The sequence below is a fragment of the Zootoca vivipara genome, chromosome 12 (genome assembly GCF_963506605.1).
Source record: "Zootoca vivipara chromosome 12, rZooViv1.1, whole genome shotgun sequence".
In the NCBI taxonomy this organism is placed as follows: domain Eukaryota; kingdom Metazoa; phylum Chordata; class Lepidosauria; order Squamata; family Lacertidae; genus Zootoca; species Zootoca vivipara.
Genome location: NC_083287.1, coordinates 22,016,997 through 22,044,634, shown reverse-complemented (window position 1 = coordinate 22,044,634; position 27,638 = coordinate 22,016,997). Strand labels below are relative to the sequence as shown.

At 42.3% G+C, this 27,638-nt stretch overlaps 1 protein-coding gene across 4 annotated transcripts in view; it reads left to right on the top strand.

Annotated features, from left to right (window-relative positions):
• Positions 1-27,638, top strand: part of CREB5 (cAMP responsive element binding protein 5) — a 265,933-nt gene that overhangs the window by 141,572 nt on the left and 96,723 nt on the right. Inside the window, exon 1 of one of the 4 annotated variants that reach the window (XM_035130006.2) lies at positions 15,700-15,846. The exons of the other annotated variants lie outside the window; for them this stretch is intronic. Within the exon in view, the coding sequence (XP_034985897.1) occupies positions 15,800-15,846 (47 nt within the window). The 5' untranslated portion in view covers positions 15,700-15,799. Of the gene's footprint in view, positions 1-15,699; positions 15,847-27,638 lie in introns of those variants that run through there. 4 annotated transcript variants of the gene reach the window in all.

Genomic DNA, 27,638 nt, shown 5'->3' with positions numbered 1-27,638 from the left:
TAAGGCTGGTGTGGCTACAAGTCATATTACTCACTGGGGATATTTAGTCATATCTCTTGTGAATGGAGCCCATTAAAATAGCTTAAGCAAGTTCAGAATGTTTTGACTTTCAGATTATTTGAACCTCATTTGAGAGTAAAAACTGGAGGGAAAGGTGAGACTCCAAAATTCAGAGAACTGGAAGAAAGCCTGTCTCTTATTATTCAGCTCTAAAGGTAGAGAAGTAGCATCTGCCCTGAGACTTCACTTCCTTAAGGGATTACCTCCTTAAAAGCATCTGTGGGCAATCCAGAGACTGCCATCTATAGAGCACTGAACAAAACTCCCACTGTGTGTCTCTAGGTAAAGTTGAATCTATGTCCCGTTCCATTTGTGGTGTCACAAAATTCCTGAGTAAAGCTGGCTAATGGGAACCAGGTAGAAAATTCCTACACCTGCAACATGATGCAGAAAAGTAAAATGGTTTAACTAACCACAACAGCAACTGAGTTTGGATGACCTCTCCTATTCTTGCCTCAACTTAACTTGGAATTTATTTTTAATTAAAAAAAATAACAACAATCGGACTAGAGGAAATAATTTATCTCAGTCAATCCAGTAGTTTAAGGAGAGAAATGCCTCTCTAAAACATATATTCCATTTGTGCTCCAAAGTGATACAGTCCTAGGAGGACAGTATCACAACAAAATTAATATGGGGGGAAATGATAAATCTACATGCTTATGAAAAGCTCCAGTCAAAACTCTGTTCTTGTTCTCTGCAAGAGAGCAAAAACTGAACAGAAAACCCAATAAATGCTGAGTTTGTGAAGTTATCCTGCGTATTGTGTTTTAAAGGTTTGTAAATTGCCTCAGGTTCCTTTAGACAGAGAGTGCATTTTATAAATAAAATAAGGGAAAATATGTCATTATGTGTGGTTTGGAGTGCTATAAAGCATGATAAATGGTTTTCACTGCACTTTCATCTTCTCCGTTCTGGCTTATGGAAATCCTTCTGCGTTCTGTGATGCAACCACTGTTTTTGTTTCCTCTTGGGGGATCACAACATTTAAGAATGATTGCAAAACCATAGAGTTTTGGCTTCCGTCCTTGACGAAAAGGGAACACTCTTTAGTCTGAATTGAGACACCGCTTCCCTTGTTAGTTCCTCATCTGAAGCTCTATTCCTCTTTGTGACGTCATAAAAATGTTCTGCTTTTTATAAAAACAAAACAATAAAACAGCGAAGAAGAACTGCTGGCACCTTGTGGTAAATGTCTGAAAGAACGTTCGAATGATTATTTGAATTATTAATTGCACTTGTTCTTTCCTGATCATAGCTGGATTTTGGGCACCTATATTTGTCTTATCCCTCCGGCTTGGTTTTTATTTACAATAATCCTCTGTAGGATAAACTGTACACTGGGGCCACAGTCTACTGCCAGAAATGAGTAATTTATTGGCCTCTCTTAATCCCAGCCAGCATGGTCAGGGATGATGGGCGTTGTTGCTTAACAATATCTTAGCTACACCAGATCTAGACAACAAAGAACTGGAGATTCTCTGTTGTTGGCTTGGATCAGGTATAGGCAAGCTCAGCCTTCCAGATTTTTTGGGACTACAACTCCCATCATCCCTAGCTAACAGGACCAGTGGTCAGGAATGGTGGGAATTGTAGTTCCAAAACATCTGGAGGGCCGAGTTTGCCTATGCCTGGCTTGGATAATGAGCAAAACTCAATGTGAGACAACTGAACATTGATGAGGCTAAGGATAAGCTAAAAATACAGATTTGCTGAACAAGACAAGATTTATTTGGTAAAACATAGTTTATTAAACTATTTTTAATTGATAAAAATAGAAGCCTCTCTCTTTAGATATTTATTTAATTGCTTCCAGTGGCATGCAGTGAAATTTTTCATAGAGGAACAGTTAGGGCCAGAGGTGCCAGCTCACAAGGGTGATGTGAGAGGGCCATGAGATCACGGCATCATAAGCATTATGTCTCCCTCCCTCCCTAAGCTGGCCAGAAGCTTCCTGGGCTTTGGGAAGGAGGCGCCAGGCTTTAATACTTTAATTTAGCAGGAATATTTAGGGGACTAGCCTAGTCCTCCTAGTCCATTGATGGCACGCCACAGGTTGCTTCTCAAACTGTGCGGGGGAAATATTACCGTATTGCCCTGAATATAAGCCACACCTGGATATAAGCTGCACCTTTAAAATTCGGGTGGAGAGGGGGAGGGAATACCTGAATATAAGCCGCTCCCTTAAAATTCCACAGGCACTCACATTTTATCGTATGTCTGTTTCAGCAGCAATATTGTAAAAGCCCATTTTTGTAAGGTTGCGAATTTAAGCAAATTTGTAAAAAGAAGAAGTGCGGCTTATATTCGAGCCAATACAGTATCTAGTTTGGTTTCTCCTGCGAGTTAGACTTTGGGAGATTGAACTGGTTGCCTGAACAAGGTTTGTCCTATTGTTTATGGTTTGTTGGAAAGCAAAACTACGACAAAATACAAAGCAATTTCACACTGGTTTCAGTGTGTATGGGTGTGGAGGGGTGAGTGGCTTGTTGTTGTTGTTGTTTGAGGAACACAAATCCAAAGCCTTCTCATGGAAGTTGTTTTCCATTTCTTTGGGTCCTAGCCAAGGTCTCCGCTGAAAATAACACAAATGAGGTAGTTAAAGTAACATTTAATTTGCTTAAATATATTAAACATGTTGCCTCGTGTGGTGCAGTGGCTAGAATGCTAGGGAGAGCCAGGTGCTTGATCAGAAAGCAAATGTAAAAATAATGTGTTATCTGGATTCTACATTATTCATGCCTTCATATAACAGCAGGCATAGATGCTGATGGCCAGAATTGCAATTTTATTAGAATTATTAGAATTCTCTGTTTAAAAGGCATTATTGGAAAAGCAAGAATACTTCAGAACGTAGAGCCTTTTTTAAGCACGCGGGAGTGGGTGGGCAAATCACCTCATGATGACTTTTCCACTTGCGAAGAAAGGTGGTGTGAATGAGTCCCTGATGTGAAAATTGTGAATCACTTTCTTGGCCTAAAAGTGCTATGAAAATGCTGAAAATGCTTAATAATGATATCAGACATCGTGACTGAGTTTCAAAAGTTGGAAGATACACATTGCGGACGGAAGTGAAAATAGCTAACACAATGGTCTGGCTTGCACAACATGGTAAACCAAACCATGCAGGCTCCCCGAGAAGGAGATGCCAGCTGCCCTGCTTCTCCCTGGTTGTTTTGCTGCTGTGCAGGGGTGCCAACCTGAATAAAATATAGTGGGGGCCCAAGTAAGCCCTGCCCCACATAATCGATCACATGATGCAGTGCACACACATCATTTGAATGGGAATGCCCATCGACTTTGGGTTGGGGGCCCAGACCCCTCAAATATTTTATTGCTGGGGCCGAAGTCCCCACCACCCCTAGCAGCGGCGTAGCTAGCCACCTGGCTGCCCAGGGTGGCAAACCCGAAGGCACCCCGCCGGGGGGGCAGGGTATCCGCCGCGCGCATGCATCACGCGTCATGATGCATGTGTCATGACACACGACACACGCGTCATGACACGCGATGCATGCGTACACAGGAGGCATGCGCCACGGCAAACCCTGCGAGCAAGCCGCGGAGTGAGGCAGTGTTGCTTGCATTGGGGCTTCTCCTCGATGGCGGCGGCCGTTGGAGGTGGTCAGCCTCCCCCGCCCCCCCCATTACTACGCCACTGGCCCCCTAAGAGTTGGCTCCTATGTGACTGTATCATGCTAAATGAAGTCATAGTTTGGCCTAGCATCTCCTCCAAACCCAGGCTCAGGGATTAGTTTTCTCACCATGGTTTGTTTTGGCGCAATAGAGCATGCGAACTAGGCTAAGACGCCCTGTAGGACCAGGGTTTGATGCTGGGGTGCTAGATACGGAATTGTTTGAGTTACGGGCTATTCTTTATGAAGCAGAATCACTTATTTGAAATCTCAACAACAGATAATGGTCTGAGGAACGACCAGCTATTTTTTGCATGGATAATCACAGAAGAAGGAAAACAATCACACTCAAAGTGCCCCGCTTGTTATGGCTGTCAGTACTATGCTATAATGTCTTAATAGGCCAAAGATGCAGAACAAACTAGATTGACAACCGAGGCAAAATTAAAACAAACCAAACAAAACAGAAGGAAGACAGAATCAACCAAAGCTTTAAAGATAATCAACCAAATACTAGTTGGAATTAATGGCCCTTTGAGCGTGCTCCGATGCTTGCCAAGTTCAGACCCTCTGGCATGCTACCAAAGATAGTGAATGAAAATGCAAGAGGCCTTCTCCAGAGTGATTCCTGATGTGGTTTTACGGGACCTTTGCCTTCGGTACTGATGGCAAACTATCCTGGCTAATCTCAATTGCCACCAGGGGGGTTATATAGCATGGGATTGCTGTGAAGTTAGATAAAAACTAAATGTTTGTCCTGTGTGTGTATAAGATTAAAATGAAGGAATCGTGTTGTTTAGTGAAAACAGTTTCCTTGGGAACACTGGAATCGTTTTACGTTGCTGCATGATGTAATTAGCTGGGTTCAACATTTAAAGTGGGGGTAACCATATGAGTATAAATAAATACAAATTCTCATTGCCCAGCCCTGTGCATGTTTACTTGGAAATGATTAACTCAGCGGGGCTTACTCTCGAGTAAACATGCATAGGATTTTGGCCTGATTACTTTTCATTGTCCCCTAATTCAGGTCCATGCAAAAAGCTGAAGCCAAAATTATTTGGATTCCTCCGTTTCAGGAGAGGCGGGGGGGGAGTCTGCATGAGGGAGTACAGCCAAAATGCATAAAATTATGAGTTGGCTGGGAAAAGTGAGCAGGGAATAGTTGCTTACCCTTTCAGATAATGCGAAAAGTATGACGAGGGCACCCAATGAAAATAACACATAGCAGGTTTCAAACAAACAAAAGGATTGTTGTTTCCGCACATAGGTGACCTGCAGAACTCTTTGCAAGCCGAAGAAGAAGAAGCCAAGACAAAAAAAAATGGAATTTAAGAAAGGAGTCGATAACCTCAAGGAAGAAAGAAATTTCAATAGCTACTAAAACCGTCTTTGCACTTTCTCTTATCCTGAGGTAGGAGCTTCAACCTTGGGTTTATTTACGCAAGTCGGGGGTTAATCCAAGGCTGAAGTGACAAATTGCCTCTGGATGATACGGGCCTCTCCACTTTGTGTCAGAAGTGACAGTCTAGGAAACGCCAGCGTCACTATCTGAAAAAAGCATGCAAAGTTAAACATTAACTTGAGCAGAATTTTAGATGAAAAACAAGATGTGAAGGTGACTGTGGAATTCTATTCATGTCTACTCAGAAGTAAGTCCCATTGTGTTCAGAATATGCCCTGCTTGATCAGACCACTGTTCTCATGGCAGCAAGCCAGATGCCTGTGGGAAGCCTGCTAGCAGGATCAGAGCGCAACAGGTCTCTGTTCCCCTCATGTAATTCCCAGCAACCAAAATTCAGGGGCATACTGCCCTGGCAGTGGAAGCAGAGCAGAGCCCTTGTGCCTAATGACCATGCCTTGACAGCCTTCTTCTCCACAAATTTGTCTATTCCTCTTATAAAGCCATCCAAGTTAGTGACCGTTAACACAACTTGTGGGAGCCAAAACCATAGGTTAACTATGGAACTCAGTACGAGGACACTTACTTACTCAGGTACATGTCTATCACTTAGGAACTGTGCTCCTGTTAACAGACCAGTTGTCTTAATGACTCCTACATTAGAAGAATTGTATCAGTATCTCACAGTTCACCCGACAGCAAGAAACATTGTTTGTGACACATGGTTTGCAACACCAAAGTCATACCCTCCAACATTTCGCCAGTGAAAATACAGACGTCCTATTCCACCACCATTACAGTGGTACCTTGGTTGTCGAACGGCTTGGCTCCCAAACAAATCGGCTCCCGAACGCTGCAAACCCAGAAGTAAGTATTCCGGTTTGCAAACGTTTTTTGGAAGTCGAACTTCCGACGCAGCTTCCACTTGAGTGCAGGAAGCTACTGCAGCCAATTGGAAGCCATGCCTTGGTTTTTGAACAGTTCCGGGAGTAGGACGGACCCCCGGAACAGATTAAGTTTGATAACCAAGGTACCACTGTATTATTATTATTGTTGTTGTTGTTATTATTATTTTACTACTTATACATCACCCATCTGACTGGGTTGCCCCAGCCTCTCAGGATGGTTTCTAACATATATAAAAACATAAAAAATGTTAAACATGAAAGAACTTCCTTATAGAAGGGCTGCTTTCAGATGCCTTGGGGGTCGGATAACTCCATAATCTCCAACATTTCTCCAGTGTAAATAGGGGCATCCTACCATGCCCTCAAACATTTCTCCGATGGAAATAGGGATGTCCTAAGGCAGGGGCGAAAGTAAGCTATATTTCGCCTGGGTCAAAGACCCAGTTTAGCACACCATCCCATGCAAAGTTGCATACACACCCTCAAAGGTTGGGAGTGTCAACGGCACCCCTCTGGAGGCTTCACCCAGGTAAAAAAAAAACTGGTTGGCCCCACCCCCACCCCCACCCCCACTACAGCTAAGGAAGAGCGGGACATTTCAGGATCAAATCAGAAACCAGGATGGCTTCTGTAAATCCAGAACTGTCCCTGAGAAATAGGGGCACTTGGAGGATCTGCAAACTTTGCATATATTTGAAAGGGCCTTCTCAGCAAAGCCTCTGTTAGAACAGAACAGAAGAGTGAGAAGGTAACACTGAAAAGCCTTCAGATTTTCAGCTGAGGCTAATTCACAGCTCTCCCATCAGGCCTTAATGAATTTAGTGTTGAGCTAATTCAACTGTGTTATGGCCAGCCACATGCCAGAACCTGTCGCTTGAGCAGTCAGTTTTATGATGGGTTCCAAGCTAGCAACTGATGAGGCTCTTGAGTTTTGTCTTTTCACTTCACTATGCATTTGGAAATGGGTCATTCAGCAAGACAGATCAATTAGAGCACTAAGCTAAGGTAGAACAGATATGACATTTTGTTCACACTTAAATAACTGAATGGGGAAAGAGAATTGGTTATATAAGATATTCAGTAAAAATTGCCTTTGTCACTAGTGTTGTATGGTACTAGTTTAAGGTTACCAGGCGTCCCTGTTTCCCAGGGACGAATCAGTCCCCATACAAAATCCATTGAAGTTGAAAAGCATCCCCGGATTCATTGAAAAAAATCTTGTAACCTTATACTAGTTTGTACCAGTCAACTGTTTGTTTTCTTAAAATCATGATTGCATTTCCTTGCAGATTTTATGCCCAGGTTGGGAGTAGCTTTGAGCCTAATTAATGTGAAAAACACCCTACATAATTTTTAAAACATTGAGGGGGTGGGATTTCTACAGGAATTGTTGGGTTACTTATAGGCACCTATGTTTTACAACTGTAATTTAAAAATCTGTATAATTGGACCACATGGCTCAAAGATAGTAATTGGATACAGAAGACTTAATTTCCAGGTCGCCAGCACAATACTGGCTTAAGGCTATTTCACCTATATAGGTCTATATGAAAAGGAATAGGCAGATTTCTCACCCCATTTCCTATGGGGCAAATGTCAACAACTTGAAACAAAAAAAAGAGCCCTCTACTCCAGTTGACACTAACTGGCTTTGACAATCTCACCTGAGAGGTACTGGATAGAATAGGAAGAAGGCTTAGGAAATCTCTAGAGGGTTCATAGCGGGCAACATTGATATGAGGACTTAGACAAATATTTCACAATCGCATGCCTCAAAGATATTGCTAAAGTCATGCCCCACCTAAATATGAGAGTCACATTTCTGTTGTCCCCATTGTAGGTTCTCAAACATACAAATACATTACAGTTTGAGACTCTCGTACTCTACTACATGCAGGTTTAAAACAGATTTGATCTGTTTTTTCCGCTGTGCAAGTATGTAATAAGAATACTGATGCAATGTAGGAGTTCCACAATCAAATGACCTGACTTTTCTCATTTATTTTAAGCAGTCACAAGAAGCTGTGATTTTGATCAGCATAGTGGCATTCCAGGTGTTAACACTTCGCCCCATCCCATTTTCCCGATCAAATTTACACCCCGAAGCTCTTGCATCCTGAAGCACTTATATTGTGCCAGCTTTTTCCATTGGGTGGTAAAGCTGGGAGAGGGTTTTAGATCTGGAAAATGGCATACTGGTACAGGTGAATTCCTCCAGTCCACCAAACTCCTGCTGTAATCAAAATTAGAGCCCTGTAGTTGTTTTAAAATAGGAACACCATCACATATACAGTATAAAAAAATAAAATTTAATAATAATAAATAAAATTTAAATAAATAAAAATTATTAAATAAATAAAATTTAATAATAATAATAATATCTCCTTATTGCCTACAGTTTGGCGCTCTCTTTAATCAGTTTTTGTGCCTTCAAATGCTGCCTTGAGGTATTTTCTCCCCACTCAGAGCTATCTTATTCCAGAATAATTTTGGCATCTTGCTTCACCGCGAGGCATGCTCTGTCTCTATCAATGTAGCCTTGTGGATAACATTTCTCTATGGTTCTGTCCACTATAAAAACATAGGACACCCAAGTTGAACTGAACACTGAATAACTCCACATGGTTTTTGCAGTGGTCTGTGACCGAGAGGGTTCACTGGAAGCAATTTGCAAAGAAGTCCTTAGGAAACCACCTGGATGGTTATTTAAAATTTAAAAAAAGGAAGAGATGTCACATTTTTTTAAAAAATTAAAAATAATAATGCAAGGTTTAAGCCTTTGTACATGTGATAGTCATTAAAGCTTATTTACCCCTGAAATTTGCTGGCCCTCTTGATTCCACTGGGACTAGAAGGATCTTGGGTTGAAAAGGAAAAATAATGTCTGTGAAAATGAGTCTTCCCTCAACGGAGAACAATTATTTCAGAATTATTCTCGCCCATACAAATGGCAATATAGGCATATATATATTTCCAGCTTATGCAATCTATAGACTTGCAACACATCACATAGATTAGTTCAGATGGAGCAGCTCGATTTAAGATGACTTGATACCATTCTAATCAGTGTAACTAGCATCAGCTGAAATTCAAGCACTCCAGAAATGACTGCACCAATTGTAACCAGTGAGAAAGTTGTTATGCATGCAAAACACAGAAAAGAGGGGATAGGCAAAGAGAAGTTGTTAACTTACCAAAAGTTATTAGAGCAGGCATCCCCAAACTGCGGCCCTCCAGATGTTTTGGCCTACAACTCCCATGATCCCTAGCTAACAGGACCAGTGGTTGGGGAAGATGGGAATTGTAGTCCAAAACATCTGGAGGGCCGAAGTTTGGGGATGCCTATATTAGAGTGGAATCAAGGAGACTGCAAAGTGAAAACAAGGGAATAACTAACAAGGAAAATCCAATGGTTTTCTCACTTACAATTTACTTGGTATAGAACCAAAAAAGGCTGACTTTGAAATATAATTGTGTGTGGGTGGTTCATACATGTTACTGCGAAATTATTTGAAATTATTTGAAATTTGAAATGCAAGAAGAACAAGTTAAAGACCAATGGGAGCAAATGTGGACCAAAGGTTAAAATACACACTGTGTTAGGATTTGAAAGAAAACTTGTATAAAATGACGTGTCAATGGTATTTAACTCCTGAGAAGCTATTTAGAATGTATAAAAATATTCCAAATAAGTGTTGGGAATGTGGTGAAGGTGGAAGGACATTTTACCATGATTGGTGGGCATGTAAAAAAAAAAGCCAAAAAAATATCGGACATGAATACATGCACTGATCAGGAGATTTTTGAAGGTTAATTTTCAACTGAAACCAGAACTCTTCCTGTTAGGGTTTATGGACATACAATTAGAAAAAGACTATGGAACTTTGTTTCAGTATAGGATTATGGCAGCGAGACTTTTATATGTGCAAAGATGGAAAGGCTCATCATTGCCAACTATGGAGGAATGGACTTAGCTGAGATGGCGTAATTGACATGTTTAATCAGAGAAAAACCATTGTTAACATTTACTAAAGATTTGAAACCTCTCGTAGACTTTTTGCGTGAAAAAGAAAATGAATTAATGGCATTGGGGTTTGAAGATTGAAGATAATTTACTGGTTGTTATGTTGGTGTGGATGAGTTGAATAACGTTTGTATATAGCAGACAGATGAAGAATCAGAGGTTCTTTATTTTCTTAACTTCCTTACTTCCTTCCTTCTTTTTCTTTATCTCCTCTTTCTTTCTCTTCCCTTCATCCCTTCTCTATTTCTCCATCCTTTTCTCTTTCTTTCTCCTCTCCTCTCCTCTCCTTTTCTCCCCTCCCCTCTCCTCCCCTTTCTTTTATCCTTTTTCTTTTTGGTCTGTGTTTTTATTTAGATTAACATTTTAGTTTTGATTTAAAAGATAACAATCTTTGTATCCCTTTCTCCAAACTCTAATAAAATTTATTTATTTTTTAAACAGAGAAAGTTGTCTGGTATGAAGACATCATGTTCAGGCTCAAATGTCTTGATCCTGAGCATCTTTACTTCAATGTAAGTCCCACTTACTCCAGTAGAACCTACCGTACTTCACGTTGAATTTAGGGCTTGTACGTAGGCGCTGTTTGCTTGTATGTAGGTGTGCACAAATGTATTTTTTAATTAAACAACAATCTGTTTCAAGTTATGGATACACATTCTAGACTTTTAAACATTTTAAATACTTTTTTCCCCTGTGTTTGCTTCAGCTGACGGTGCTCTTGCCAAAGAATTGCTGGGTGGTGTGATTTTCAAAGCGTACACATTGCTCCTTTGTGCAGAGATACGAGCTTTGCAGCCAGAGTAGTGGAATTGTTAACCGTGCTTACATCAGACAGCTGTGATATCTGCCCCACCACCCTTTCCCCAAGGATGAGATACGCTGCAGGGAGGGGGGCTATAAACATTCCTCAGCTAGTCTGCAAAATTGGGGCCATGGGCACTGTTCTGAAGTTGGATCCCTTTGGAATTAAAATATCATTTGCTTCCCATCCCATCAGCCTCTATTCTTCAGTACGCCTGGTTGTTAGAAATACTGTATGTGAGGAATGCAGGGAAAGGGAGAAAGGGAAGGAGAATAGAAAGGAATAAAGTTAATACACACATGAAAAGGGGCAGCTTTGGTATCTGAGTGAGATTTCCTCTGGACTACAGGAAACCGTACATCATTTACAGGTCACAGGAAGGAAAATGGGATAACGGTGTTTCCTGTAAGGATTTGGGGGGGGGGGTGTCAACAGACCTTGAAAATACCTGAGTTGGAAGTGACTTTAATACCCTCAAACCAGTCATCTTGTTTCTAACTCTATTTAAGCATTTAGCTTCATTCAAAAACACACTTCGATTGTCTGAGAAATAGTTTATCGTGAATTGTTCCTCCGCTCACCTGTGTAACGACCACAGAACAGGTAACTGAGGTGCCGAAATGCAACACGTCTTTTTTCCAAGTACGTTTAGAAAAGCGTGATGTGTAGTAGACAAACCTTTTATTAATTTTATGAAACCTATTAATTATGATGCAGTGTTGAATTCACTGACCACCACATTCTGTTGAACACCCCTTTCCTTTTGAAAGGTTCTGTACTATAAGACAATATTTATAGTTAGTATACAGGTCCAGTATTGTAGCCCATTGCAGAGAGAGGCACTTTGGGGAACAGAATCGCGTGCAGGGACCCCAACTTCACTGTATAGGGGTGCTTTCTTCCTGCACCACTGGGGATGCTGGGCTGGGGTTGTTGAAAAGAAATATAAGCAACCACGCAAAGGAGATTTCTGGAACCGACAAAGAATGAACATGAATGTAAACCTATTTCCAGGTTGATATAAGAATATTGTGCATCCGTTACTTGTCAGCTTCCTTGTGTCAGTGAAAACATTTGACAGGAAGGGTTGAGCAGCAAATAGACCTCTTTCCTGCTTGTCTCAAAATTGCAGTACACAATCTCCTGTATATGCTACCATAGCTATAGCAGATAAGGCTGGGCTACAGTCAAACCTTCTAGAGATGGACAGGCGCCACACTTGCCTCAGATTCACTTGAAAAATCACCTGACATGTTCCAGAAAAAGAAACATCTTTTTTATCTTATTTTTTACGATTTGGGATTATTTTTCTGAGCCCTTGGGGTTGCCACATGTTCTCTTTTCCCAGGACACACCCTCTTTTTCACGAGCACAGTCGTCATAGTGATCCCTAGTTAAAAGCAGACGTTGGCAAATGTGCCCTCTTTTTTGCTCTTCAAATTATGGCAACCTTAGAACGAGCATATGTTCAGTCTCTTACTTGTGCCCCATTGAATGTACTCGGTAGAGGAAAATTAAGAGGCCGCAGGAGCAAAATGAAGGCTCTCCCCAGTGGAGGACCTGCATGTAAATAATGGAAATGAATGAAGGTACCATGCAATGGAAGAGACGCAGGTGGCGCTGTGGGTTAAACCACAGAGCCTACGGCTTGTCGATCAGAAGGTTGGGGGTTCGAATCCCTGTGACGGGGTGAGCTCCCATTGCTCGGTCCCAGCTCCTGCCAACCTAGCAGTTTGAAAGCACGTCAAAGTGCAAGTAGATAAATAGGTACCGCTCCGGCGGGAAGGTAAACGGCGTTTCCGTGTGCTGCTCTGGTTCGCCAGAAGCAGCTTTGTCATGCTGGCCACATGACCTGGAAGCTGTACACCGGCTCCCTCGGCCTTTAAAGCGAGATGAGCGCTGCAACCCCAGAGTCGTCTGCAGCTGGACCTAACGGTCAGGGGTCCCTTTACCTTTACCATACAATGTGCAGCCTGTCGTTTTATACACTTACAGATGCTGAGGTGCATTCTGAGCTGCGATAACATGTGACCAGACCGTTACAGTTTTTAGATGTGTGTTTAACTAAAAGAGCAAACAGGTTCTTGGCTTTTAAATCCATATAAGAGAGGCTATTGCAGAGTAAATGGGTGCAGTAACTCGTACATCAGCCATCAGCAACGTCTGACCGGAGACGGGGGTTGGGTACTGGTAGTGATCATTGGTATGTATAGAAGGGTGTTAGAAGCATGCCCCTATTTTCATCTGTAAAAACTTGGAGACTACGTGAGTTATGGCTTTTGCTTTTTTAATGGTTTTGCTTGCCTTTAATTTATGAACCTGCCATCCTACATTAGGAATGGTATTAGAAACATTTATTCAGTTGTTGGGGTTTTTTTATTTATAAAAAAAACTTTTAAAACCAGATATTCCAAATCATATCTATAAGTACCATGTCGCCTTTGAAATTTGGCTCCCCAGACTTAAACACATTGAAATCCATAAGAAAAAAATTAGAATTGAACAACCAGAACCCTTTTTTTTTACAAGAGACTTGCAATTGTTATACTTTTATTATTTTGTTTATAAAATGCATACCCCATCCTTTAAAAATATTATTTTTCAGGGCAACTGGGAAATAAAAACAGAGGTGCTTCTGCATGTTGTTCAGTTGAAAGTAGGTTGGAAATAAAAGAAAGCTTTAGAGTGATTAAACTTCTTTTTATTATGTTACAGAAGATGAGAAATCAATAACTGGTCATTCAGACATAAATGAGTTATGCAGGCCAATGACACAATGAACCAAACTTTATAACTACATATGATACTGTCAAGCCACCGACTTCAGTGGCGCCAGGAATAATTATGGCTGATCACCTCTAATTCCAAGCTGTTTCACTTGGTAACGCTGTCACTTTCACTGGCCACATAGTATTGGTATCAAGTGAGTTTCCCTGATCCACAGAAAGGAATATGCCCTTCTTTATTTCTCTCCTTACCCAACTCGCAGCCATAGATATTAGTCCCCAGAGATAGCAACAATTCATAGCTGTAACCAAACTGTCTGAAAGTAACAGAGATGTTTTCTTAAATTTAAGTGATGGCCATGCCCATCGAGCTGGGGAAAAGTGATTTATCTTACGGGGGATATTTATTCTTCACCTCTGTAGAAGCATCATTTATGACAGCAGCTCCTGCTGCTGCAGTATGCACAACGGAAGCATCTCAGAAATGGGCTGCTGTTAAAATAATGGCAGCCACACAAGGTGCTTTTACACTACAGCACTTTAGCAATCCTCATAAGGTATTCTCCTGCAATGTGCTACAAGCGATGGTGTGCTGCAGTTATTTTCCCATCCACATCTCAAAGGCACATCATTCCCTTTAACCTCCCATAACTCCTGAATGCCCACAACTACTATTATGAAATGTTAAAATCAAATGGTACATAGATAGCTGGCATTCTCTAGCCAAGCCCTCCAGCCTTTTATTAAACATTAGATGGCTAGAGTGTGGCACTGATAACGCCAAGGTTGTGGGTTCGATCCCTGCATGGGACAGCTGCATATCCCTGCATTGCAGGGGGTCAGACTAGATAATCCTCAGGGTCCCTTCCAACTTTATTATTCTATGATTATTAGACCTTGCACAGTTACATCTGCTGCAGAAACTAAGGTTAATGGTGGCCGGGATTCAAATTCCCAGGAGGTAACAAATCTCTTGATTCTTCCACCACCTGACACTGTTGTTACCAGGCATAGCAACTGTTTTAACAACAACCACAATAAAAACCCTTTTACTTTCTTTTTGCGCTAGCGCGGTATCTGCTTCCCTCAAGAGGTTCACTGCCAATGTGGTGTGCGTCGAGGACACGTGATGGCTTTTGGAAAAGTGAAATAAAACGGTGGTCACGGGAGATGAAGTGTTTTCTTAAAAAACTAAGAGGCAGGAAATGGAGACAGGTGTCATGTCGGCAAGCCTCTCCTCGCATGATGGTAGTGCGATCCTGATGGAAGCAGAGAAAACGGCTATTTAAAAAAACAGAGGTTGAGGGGGGGAAGCAAGCGGGGGAATTAATAACAATAGAATGCCATTCATGAAAATGTTTTTAAAGAATTGTCTGGCTCCTCGGAGCAGAGCTTCTCCTGGGCTGTTACTACCAAGGCAGCGGGCCACCCATTCATTCCCTATGAACTGGGCCCTGGGCTGGCCTTCAGGAACAAGGGCGACTTTTCAATTTAAGACTTCTTGACAGATATGCCTGCGTTCATTTCCCTATAAGCCTAAGCATATTTCGAATAGTTTCTCTCTCCTGTTCCTGCTTGTTTCACCTCGTCTTTCCATAGCTGCTTTCCTCCCATTTGCAAGTCCTCCCTTTCTTCTTCTTCTTATTCCTTGGGGTCTTAAAATGTGCGGGAATGCGCCTCTCTCTCTCTCTCTCTCTCTCTCTCTCTCTCTGTGTGTGTGTGTGTGTGTGTGTGTAGCATCTTCTGAGGGGGGGAAGAAAGAAAACACACACACACACACACACACACACACACACACACACACACACACACAAACCCATTAAATTTCCGACAGCCCCGTTCCCGGGATCTGACTGTGATCTCGCCCAGGCAGCTGCTCGGGCCCTGGTGAGGCGGTACTGTTTCTCCCAGTGTTTACCCGTTTCCAATGGCAATTGCACCACCAAGTCTCTGTGCGTCTGGAACTTCGCCTGGGGCTGTTTTGGTTACATTGAAGTTTTTCAGCTTCAGCTCTGCCAGATTTAAATGGTGACTTCACTAGCACCGAGCTAAAAAGGAGAAAGGGAGGAGGAGGAGGAGGGAGGCAGGCAGGCGTAGGGGAGAGAGAGAGAGAGAGAGGGAGAGAGAGAGAGAGGGCCAGAGCATTACATCACCATTTGGACTGGAATCAAATGGGAAGGATATGACTCACTCGGGCTAGTTAAGCTTTGGCTCAGGTTCTCGATACACTCATTCCAGGGCTCTCATGTTCTGCACCTCAGCAGGGAATTCAGACCCAGTGATGTCCATGAGGTTTGTTTTTAATTTTCCTTTTCTGATCGCGCTCTGCTCTCGCACGACTTACTACTACCATTCCTCCTCCTCTTACTACCACCAGCCAGACGACCACCTATCTCTCTCTTTTTTTGCCTCTTGATTCATTTCCTCTGGGAGCATATCTCTCTCTCTCTTGCCCTCTCCTCCGCCCCCCGCCCCCTTGTCTTTCTCTGCACTTCGGTGCAGCGTTTGCTGTCTGCTTACAAACATCCTCCTCCTCCATAAAGATTGTGGAGCAGATCCCCCGATCTGCACCGGCCCAACTTAGCGAGGGAGCCCAGCAAACTTTTCGAGCGAGCGAAGTTTCTTCCGAGGCTGCTGCTTCCTCCCCTCCTTCCTTCCCTGGCGTTGCTCTTTCGTTCCTAATCGGAGGAGACAGGGAGAGAGTTAAACTGCAGGGACCAATCATTGGGATGGTGATGTAATGTTGGAGCTGCAGGGTAGTTAAGTAATGTGAGATGTAGGGGGTCAGGGTTGCAAAGCATTTACCTGCTCTCGAGGGGGTTTAAGTTTATTATCAGTTGCAGTGACTGCAACTGGCTTCAGACAGCAACCCCTAATTATTCACAGACTGCCCTTTTTTATCTTTTATTATTCAATGTAAAACTATAGTATAGTGTTTTCCTTTTCCTTTCTTTTTTTAAAAAAATCCCAACCTGATATTATCACAGCTGCGAATTATTTTCTGCTAGAATACACACACACACAGTTTTGAAACTGGGTTTCGAGGAAGGGCTGGGTTGGGGACTGCTTTTGAAATGGGACTGGTCAATTTGAGATCAGTTAACTGCTGTCTAATAGAGCGCATAAAAGGTTTCGCTGGTAAAGATATGCTCTCTAGGATATAAATCATTTAGGGATGTGATTTGTGCGTCGTGTCCCAAAGGTGCCACTCAGGGCTTCAAGCTAATGCTTTGCCAACACAGTTCTGCAAGCCATGCAACCACTTATTTATGTCGGTGGGGGAACTTACAACCAAAGCGATTTCAGGATTGTGGCTCCTGGGCGTTCACGCTCTTGCTCTCTGTTGCAAAGAGTCCCTGAGATTTATACCCTCCCTCCCCCAAACATACCTGTTAAGAAGAAAGCAAAATACTTGCCACATGTAGCTAATTCCTGGGAGGGTGTTTGGAATTTTAAACTATAAAGCATTGCTAAATCAAAGCCTATATAGTAAATATTCCAAATAAATGAATCGCAAATATTGGGAGTCTTTATATAGATGTGTGGCCCATTTCGTATTTTATTTCCATAATATAATCTGTGCTGTGCCAGGATTTGAAACATCAGGTTTATTCCCTTCCCCACCCCCTTTGGCTTTCTAAAAAAAATATACAGTGGAAGAGGATTAAATGGAAAAGGTAAAGGTGTTCTGTATTATGACCTAGTAGCAGTCACCTCAGTGGCAACCAGACTTGCCATGTGGCTTCCTGGTGTCAGGTGCTCTGAATCAGCATATTTAACATTCAGGAAACCCATTTATGTGGAAGTGCCTTACACTTTATGTTGAAGTTATTTACAGTAAAAATAAGAATGTGATAACAAACAAGCATTCCTCTCTCTCCTCCCCTCTCATGTGGCCATTTCTTCCTTTGCCGTTTCAGACCTAATTTTGGAGTGTGCCAAATCCCATTTCACAACATAGTTTAAAGTGGGTTTGCAAAATGCCGTCATGGCTAGCTAAAGGTTAGTGCTAACACTGGCAGAGAGGTAACAGTAATCAGAGGTGTCAACATTTGAGGGTGACTGGGCGGCTGATGTTGCACGTGTATCATCGGGACTTTTGGGGGAGCTGGGAGAGGAGCTGAAAACGGTGGCAGGTTCGGCTTCAATGGCCGGCTGCTTCTCCTCCTCCTCCTGCCGTGGCTGGGGGCTGCTTCCTTCCTCCTTCCCCTCCATGGCAGGAAGAAGAGAAGAAGGAGCCAGCCACTGAAGCTGCACCGTGCTCAGCTCTGCACTTGGCCTCCTCCACCCCCTTTGAACGGGGGGGGGGGCTGTCCCCAAAAATATGGGGGAGGTCCAAATGGAGTTGGTGCACCTGACAGTGACCTTTGTTTGTTAGCCTACAAACAGAAAGTTATGGAGGAATGGCCACACAGGAGGAAGGATGAAAGCCCCTAGAATGTTTCTGGTTGATGAACCATGGTTGCATAGGACAACCATGGTTGTATAGTAAGTACCTGTATCAGACTTCGCTGGTGGGGCTGAACTAGGCTCATCTCCTGTAGAGTGGAAAGATTCTCCATAAACAACAGTTGTAACTGATTCATCCACATGACAATGTTTAATTTGCCACAAATACAGAGCAGCACCCAAGATGTGTTGTGCCAAAGGATCTTGTGCAAGAAACAAGTTTATAAAAGATATTCCTTTATATCCATGTAAATACGTCCCACTGCACACTACCCATCAGAAGTGGGAAACGTCTGGGACTCTTAACTTAAAAAAGTGTTGCACAGAACAAACCTTTGGGCTTGTTCACATGTTATCTTGGGGTTTTTTCTTTGCTCATGGGAGTTGGTTGCTACCATTTGGTGGGTGGGGGTTTCAGGCATGGCCATTTCTGCAATCTCTGCATCTCCAGAGTACCGTACCTTACAGACTTTGAACGTTGTGGTGGCTGAGACCCATAAGTGCCTGGCTTGCCAGCTGCACTGCCGATTGCCCTTGTGAATGAGGAAAGTAGCTAAAAATGGCACAAAGTATGGTTTTCCATTCACAATCCATAGAGGACACCTGCCTTTTCAACAGCTTCCAAGTAGAGATCTATGAGCATCCAATTTTCATGAAGGCTTCATCATGCCCTCAAAGCAGTAGCAGCGCTTACTAAGCTGAAAAAGTTACATCGACTCTATAGTATTTCTTGGATTAAAGTGTTTTGACTCTATAGGGTTTATTTATTAAATTATCCTCAATCTATGGGATTTGTTTATTAGACTTTTGACCAGAGACTCTACTTTTCAAAATAGGAATGTATAAAGTACAGAAACTATAAAAAAATACACTTGTGATGGAAAATATGATTTTATAAATCCATCTAACTATGAATCTGCTCAACAATTCCTGACCAATTATCAGGGAATCCCAGAGATGCACCATGTTGTTATTTTTTTACCCTCCTGTTGCTTCATGTACTGTAATGTTACTTTTTCGATTTCCTACAAGACATTTACTTACTGCATTTTATTGTCTTGGAAGGAAGCTGGGCAGGAGAAACCATTCTTTATCTAGGCAAGAATTCTAAAGATTTGGTGGGTGGAGAGAACTATCCTGGTTGCCCACTTTCTACACTCTAAACAACTAGACAGCAAAAAAGGAAAGGAAAGGACAACACCAAAGATTTTATTTTCTTGCCTTTTTTCATGGCTATTCCAAAGTTTCCGTGAAGTTATTTTATTCAGTCCAACGGATTAAGGGGAAATTTATTGTTTTTCCTGACTATGGGTGCTTCCTCTCCAGCCACCACAAAATTTAAATGTCAGCCAGCCCACGGTGTCTGTAACATGCAACTTGTGTTTCCTCTTTTCTGACTCGTTATTTAAGATGTGTAATTGAACATAAGATTCATGATAGGTCAGACTGAAGGTCAATCTGGTCCAGCCTTCTCCCCACCCACCCCTCTCCACTGGTTGGCCAGATTCTCCTAGAAAGCCTTCAAGGAGGGCATGAAGACAGCAATCCTCTCTTTGCTCTTATTACTCCCAAAAAACAGTATTAATTGCCTTTGAACATTGATGTTCTATTTAGCCAACATATAGCCTCCCTACATTTGCCTAATTCCCATTTAGAGTCACATAATCCTGTGGCCACCACGAACACATTGTGAACATAAGCATTCTCCTTGTTAGATCAGACCCAAAGGTTTATCTGGTGTTGTTTTCAAACACGGACCACTCAGCTAGCAAGAGAGGAAACTGCTTTGGTCCATATCTAGCTCAGTATTTCCAAAATGGCTGGTAGCATCTCTCCAGGTTTCCAGCCGGGGACATTCACCATTTTTTTTCTTGAGATGCTGAGAAATGGATCTTCTGTATGGAAATCAGACGCTCTACCCCTGAGCTAGAGTGCTTATGGGAAGCCTGAAAGGGCGACATGAAAGCAATAGCACTATCACTTGGATCAATTGGCAGTGAATTCATAAATGGACCACGCAGCATGTGATGGAGTGCATTGATTTTTGTCCTGACCTTATTGCCAATACATTTCATTTGGTGAACCCAAGTTCTAGTATTATAGGAAAGCAACAGAAAAGTTATTTCTATGCTTTCTCCGCAACATGTACACACAATCGGGATCTTTCCCCTGACACCAGCGTAACATAATAGGATGAAATACAGTTTTTCTCCTTTTACAATGGATCCAGTACATTTTCTCAAAATTCGTTGCAACAGTATATCACAAACACGCTCTGTTTTTCAGTGATAAGTTTGTTTAATTGTCTGCCATCCCTTAACATCTACAGGAGTACAGTTCTGGCCTCTGCATCTCAATAAGTGTATTTTTAGAGGTGGAAAAGGTGCAGATCAGACAACCAAATTGACCAGGGACCTGGAACATCTCTCCCATAAAGAAAAGTTACAATGTTTGGGGCTTTTTGTTTTTGTTTAAAGGCAATTAAGTTTGGATATAATAAACATATACATGATGTAGACAAAGTTGACAGAGAAGTTTTTGTTCTTCTCTCATAATATTAGACCCAGGAGTCATGCAAGTGAGGCAGCCTGGCAGGAGACTGAAGATAGACGAAAGGAAGTCCTTTCTCAAACAGCACAAAGTTAAACTATTAAATTTGCTATGGCTCCCAACTTAGATTATTGATCGCTTGTTAATATTTACATCTACAGTAACCAGTTAGAATACATCTATGAATTACATATTAATTCCTGCTGAGAGTGTTGTAGCACCTTTAGAAATGAAGGACATGCCCCGATACTAGTTTTCTGAGCAATGAGAGCTACAAATGCAGAATTGAAGCAGGAAGTACCTGAATATACAAACAGGAATGGTTTTAGCTTCCTTATGTGGAAGCACTCTCTTATCTCTGTTGTCAAAGATTTCGTTGAAAAGGCACACATGAGTCTAGAATTTCCATTCATTTAATGCGGGTAGGGATTTTAAGCGTTCTATCTTGGGTGTGCTGTCTTTGTTTTAGGGTTGCCATATGTCCTCTTTTTCCAGGACATGTCCTCTTTTTCATGGGCACAGTCTTCATAGTGACCCATAGTTAAAAGTAGAAGTCTGCAAACGTGTCCTCTTTTTTGCTCTTCGCAATATGGCAACCCTAAGAAAACTTTTCAGGTCTGCGTATTGATTATGATTGACCAAGATTTTCCAAAGGATCAAAATTGAGCTATGCAAAATAGCCATATTTGCAGACCTTAGCATGTTCATGAAAGATGTTCTTGTCGGCAAAATCCATGGTGAACATAAATAAATAATCAGTTCTGGCTTCAAGGGTTGTTGGGGGCTGGGAGCTTGGGCAATTTGCCACCATAGACCTCTTCTTCTCTCCAAGGCACACTCAGAAGGGAAAGTGGAAGGCAGGTGGAAGATGCTGTTGTGTCTCCCCACCCTTGCCATTGCTTTCTTGCAGTGTTATTTTTTCTAGAAAAAGAAGAGGTCCCGGAACTCAACATGAACGCCTCCCTTGTTTCTGTTAAAATGGCAATGGCACCCACCTGAGAGTTCTGCCTGGGGGAAAAAAGCCTTGCTTTCATGTCTGGAGGTAACAGGTGAACAGAGATAGAGACAGAAAACAGAAAGAGGAGCAGGAATAGTAGTCTGTGTGCAGAATGGTGCTGGGCTCTCTTTAAGGGTACAGGCCTCAACAGACACCCAGTGAAGCCTACAGCTGACATCCAAGTACTCAAAGGGCAAATACATTAAAAAAAAGATATTTTGGGTGAGAAAAATAAATGCCTTAATGATTGCGTTTTGGAAGAAAACCAGTGGGCCTTTTCTGCCAGGAAATATAGGTAGCTGTAAAATATGTGCAGCTAGAATATCTGGGACGGCTAAGTCAGTAGAGCATGGGAGTCTTAATCTCAGCATCATAGGTTCAAGCCCCATGTTGAGCAGAAGATTCCTGCATTGCAGGGGTTGGACTAGATGACCCCCAGGACCCTTCCAACTCTAAAATTTTATGGTTCTACAATTCTAAGTTTTCTATGCAGGTTAGTAAAAAACTATGGGATCTGCAACTGTATTTGCTTTTATCAAACAGTAGGAATTCTTGTTGTGAAAATGCTCAGAACTTGTGTTTTCCTGACAGTGATATGGTGACGCTCCTTGGTGGCTCCTCCTCTGCATCTTGAGGCATGTAATTAAAAAAATAAAATAAAATAGTGGATTAGCTAGAGCATGTGTTTACGTGATTGTGGCTAATGTCAGAATTTTAATTGACTTTCCTATTTTTCTCGATCTGGGGGCCATATCATGTTCCAAGGACTTCGTTAAACAAAAGGTTTGAAATACGTTTCAAATTAGAAAAGAAAAAGGAAAAAGAAATGCTTAAGTTAATAAAGATGTGGGATTCATTTACAAAGGAAATACTGGCCACGGGCCAAGAGCAAGCCAAATATTTTGCCAACAGTTTCCCAGTTTACCATCTTTGCATATCGCTGCTTTCACCAACTCTCGTAACACTGACATCTCTCTTTAAAGGCTGAAATTGGTGAATAACTGATTTAGGTTTACCTACTTGAAATATATTTTTAAAAAATGATAGAAAACCCTATTTTATTTCATTATACCCCTGGACTGAGCAGCTAAATTGTTGTTGTCGTTTAGTCGTGTCCGACTCTTCGTGACCCCAGGGCCGTCTCAAGCCGGTTGGGCGCCCTGGCACTGTGGCGCGGAGATCGCTCCGACACCCCCGCCCTGGTGGGTAGGCGCTGCGCACAGCATGGCTTCCGCATGGCTTTGCCGCGCAGCGCCCTCCTGCCAGCCCAGCGCCCTGGCGCCCCGCACCACCAATACTACCCCTAGAGCCGGGCCTGCGTGACCCCATGGACCATAGCACGCCAGGCACTCCTGTCTTCCACTGCCTCCTGCAGTTTGGTCAGACTCATGTTCGTAGCTTTGAGAACACTGTCCAACCATCTCATCCTCTATCGTCCCCTTCTCCTTGTGCCCTCCATCTTTCTCAACATCAGGGTCTTTTCCAGGGAGTCTTCTCTTCTCATGAGGTGGCCAAAGTATTGGAGCCTCAGCTTCAGGATCTGTCCTTCCTGTGAGCACTCAGGGCTGATTTCCTTCAGAATGGATAGGTTTGATCTTCTTGCAGTCCATGGGACTCTCAAAAGTCTCCTCTAGCACCATAATTCAAAAGCATCCATTCTTTGGCGATCAGCCTTCTTTATGGTCCAGCTCTCACTTCCATACATCGCTACTGGGAAAACCATAGCTTTAACTATACGGACCTTTGTCGGCAAGGTGACGTCTCTGCTTAGCAGCTAAATGCAAGCACCTAATTAATTTTATTCTATTCCTAAGTAAAGGGGGCATTATTTTTCCAGGCAAGGTATAGCTCAGCTTAGGGCTAAACCACCTGTTGCATGCAAAATATGTATTAGCCTGAAAGTCCATTTTTTTAAAGGAAAAGCCACTTTTAGAGGGAGCAATTGGGAGCAGATAGGTGGTGAATGGGGAGACTTCCAGACTTTCCTACCTGCTGTTTTCCCTCTTCAGATTACCTTCCTCCACAAGTGACTTTCCCCTCTTTGAGTTTCAAATGTGTCCTTGGAATTGTGATACAAGCAGCAGACACTATTCCTCCTTTTCCAGTCACCTTCCAACAGAAGCAACTTTTCTTACCCAAGAAGAAAACACTGGTCTTCAGTTTTCCTTAGGTGTGTAATGTAAGTGTGCCCCTCTTATTCTTATTTGATCTGTCAGCAGTTTTCGATACAATTGACTATGCCATGGTATCCTCCTGAATTGTCCCTGAAAGTTGGAGGCATTGTTCTTCAGCAGTTTTGTTCCCACCTGCCCATTCCAGAGGGTAGCACTGGGTGACTGTATGTTCCCCCACCTCCTGCCAACTATGCAGGGCACTCCTTTGTTCCCAATGCTATTTAGCATCTATAGGAAGCCATAGGGAGCAGTCGTCAGAAGATTTGGAGCATAGAGTTTGCAGTATGCTAATGACACAGGTCTACTTCTCTGTATCATCGGAAGCAGGAGTTCATGTGCAAGTCTTGAGCTGATGTCTGGATACTTTGGTGGTCTGAATGCGGGCCACTATGGAGCAAAATGGAGGCCCCGTGGAAGGAAGGTCTGGGAAATTAGACATTTGCCTGTTCTGGACAGAGCCGCACTCCTCCCGAAGGAGCAGATTCACAGTCTTGTTTATACTCACTGATTCATCTTTGTTACAGTCAAACCTTGGTTGTCAAACGTAATCCAAAATGTTCGACAACCGAGGCACAGCTTTCGATTGGTTGCAGGAGCTTCCTGCACTCAAACGGAAGCCACGCCGGACGTTCGGCTTCTGAAAAATGTTCAAAAACTGGAGCATTTACTTCCGGTTTTTCGGCATTTGGGAGCCGAAACGTTCCAAAACGGAAGCGTTCTGGATCCGAGATTTGACTGTACTAGAGGATCAAGTTATTCTGTGGCCAGGAGTTTTGTTTTAAGTGTATTACTTTTGGTGTATATTTAAAAAAATTTTTTTTTGCTTTTTTCATACACAGTTTGATCCTTAGTGAACCAGTTTTCAAAATGGCCACTTTCAGCTACATTCCATACTATCAAGAGGTGTATTATGATGTGGGACCTTTTTCAGCCTGAGAGTTACTTTTCCTCAGGGCCAACTTCCAAGGTCCTCACACCAGTGGTGGATTGGACCAGAGGCAAAAATTGGGTAGAGTAACAGGTGTGCCTTTTAACTTTGTACAGTAAAAGCCAGAGAGGTTACTACAAGCAGCCAGACCTGCCACCCCACACCCCCTATCTCTATTTAGGCAAGCAATATGCATGACTACAGTTCAATGATACATTCCAACCAGGCAAAAGCACTCACGAAGAGAGCAGGACAGAGGCATTGAGAGGTGTGGCATGAGGATAGCAATTGTGGACTGAGAAGGGGGTGTGGCTTCACAAAGGTTCTAAGGGCCAGAGGCCTTGAGGCATTTGGCCCCCATGCTTGAGGTTGCCCACTGCTGCCATAAAGAGTAAAGGTAAAGGTAAAGGGACCCCTGACCATTAGGTCCAGTCGTGACCCACTCTGGGGTTGCGCGCTCATCTCGCATTATTGGCCGAGGGAGCTGGCGTATAGCTTCCAAGTCATGTGGCCAGCATGACAAAGCTGCTTCTGGCGAACCAGAGCAGCACATGGAAACGCCGTTTACCTTCCCGCTGTAGCAGTTCCTATTTATCTACTTGCATTTTGACGTGCTTTCGAACTGCTAGGTTGGCAGGAAAGAGTAGGAGAGCATAAATCTGTGAATGATCTATCTATATTCCTTGTGTAGATGTTTGAGGGCGTGCGTGCGTGCGTGCGTGCGTGTATCTTATGAACCATGCTGAGAGCCTGCAATGCAAGGATGGTGTATAAAGCCAATAAATAAAGAAGTAATAAAATTTGATTCAAGTTTTTATTTTCTTTAATTCCCTGTCCCAGACATTATTTATTACTTGGTAAGTCTTGTGAAGAAGAAGGAACAAACATTTTAATAACGCATCTGTGACGAGTAAGGAGAGGAATATAAAACCAGTCCCAATACCTAAGGGTTCTTGTTTAAGAGACTGAGAATTTAGAAGCCTGAGTTATGAGACATTTCAGGGGGGAAATCAAAAGTATTGATATCCAAATTTCAACATGCTCTCTTTTTCACATGGTATGGTATCTTTTTCACATGGTACAGGGGATGGGGTCAGTGGCTAATAAACTGTTCTTACACTTGAATAGTATATATTATAATGGATTGGATATGCTGGTCTAGTGAGGATGCATCGGCCAACGTTACCTTTTATTTTTACTTCTTTTGTTCACAAGCAACTTCTGGTCAGCTTGTTTGTTTGTTTGTTTGGTTGGTTGTTTGTTTGAATGAATGTCTATAAGATTTCTTATTTGCCTTTCCCCCTGACGCATAGAACTTTAGAATGTAGAATTATAAAACCAAATAAAAGCAATACAATTGCAATATAAGTACTGTAAAACTGTTCCAAGTGCAATAAAACGGTTTGAATGCCTCATGTTGTTTCAGTGTAACAGTAGTTTGATTTGGATAGCAGGAGAAATGGTCCACAGGGAAACAGATAAGTGTGTGTGTGTTGCAGTTTGTTTGTCTTTTCTCTAAAAAAAGAGAAATAGCTGAGAGAAGCCTTTCTATCCTTTCCTGGCTGTGGGCTTTGAACTCTTTATAGAAGTGTAGAAGTGTTCCATTTTGTATTCTTTCTCCTAATAATGTGTCAAATCTTCACCTCACAACCGGCAATGATTCATGGAAGTCAACAATATTAACTAGGCTTACCTCAACTTGAAACAACTGTAGTTCATTAATTAAAGTTGGACAGATCTTCTGTTTTCCTTACATGAAATTATTCAGTAAATAATTGAGAAATTAAAAAGGCACTGCTTTTGCCAGTAATTTGGGTCAGCAATTAAGATCTATCAGTATCAATTATAATCTCTTACTTCTGCTTAGCCTCTTGTTGTCAGTATGAGTTGCTTTCCCCCATTTTTTGCCAACTTTTCAGACAAGGTTTCATTTAGTCACAGTAGCTGATGGATGACTGAACAGAGGGTTTGCATTGAATTCTGAAAAATCTGGGGGTGACATCCAAAGGTGATCATCACCACTGGAATGGACTTCTCCTCACGCAGCAGGACTTCCTCCCCCTCCCCCCTAACCGCTGCAGTTCCCCATGCACACCCAAAAAGGTGTTATGGGGGCCAGGATTCCTCAGAGCAAATTTGGGGAAGGGGCTGCAATGGAGAGGAAAAATACCAGAAGCTGGTATTTATGACTTTTAATACAAACCTATCTCCTTATCACGATGACTAGAAAATTAGTGTCCTGGACTTTTCTACATAATGCCAGGCTTATAATGAACAAGATCAGGTCAATTTGAAATTGAAACACTTCATTTTTTAACTGCTTGAAGAATACAGAAGGACTGTGAATGTTGTCGCTTTCAGACGGAAATTGATATAGGTATGAAGAAATTGGTTTCTGTGGAGTTTTCCACAGAAAAGGATAAAACTCCACAGAAAACACCGTGTCCGTACCTATGCCCATTAATAGCATTCTTTCTGAGTAAAACAAGGCAAGTGAGAGGCAAATGGGGAAAGGAACGTTGCAAGTTCTGATGGGAGAAAACAAATTGAAAATAGTCTCAGCCAGAACCCTGTTATAGTTAGTACTCTGCATCCAGAAACTTGCATTTGCTAGGGAAAAAACTGTATTATTAGCTTGTATTATTAGCCTTTGACTTCGAAAGCAAGCATGGAGAACCTCACTAAGAAGACACTTCCATTAACTGTAGAGCTATAAGGCTGGACTCTAATGTACATGTTCCAAAGTAAGGGAAACGAAAATTGGAGCCATTTCTACCCTCTGCACGCTATGTATACTAATTTAGTGTAGTATTACTGCCTTGTTCATCTAACTAGTTTCATTTGTGGGTCTGCGAGTCTGGTGCCTTTGCCTTTCCTGTACACCTGTTCTTTTTCAGAGTTGCTGCTATCTCTATTCCTATTTCAAGATTCCCTTAAGACATATGTGGCAGGAAATACCACTTTGGACCAAGTTGCCACTTGCTCC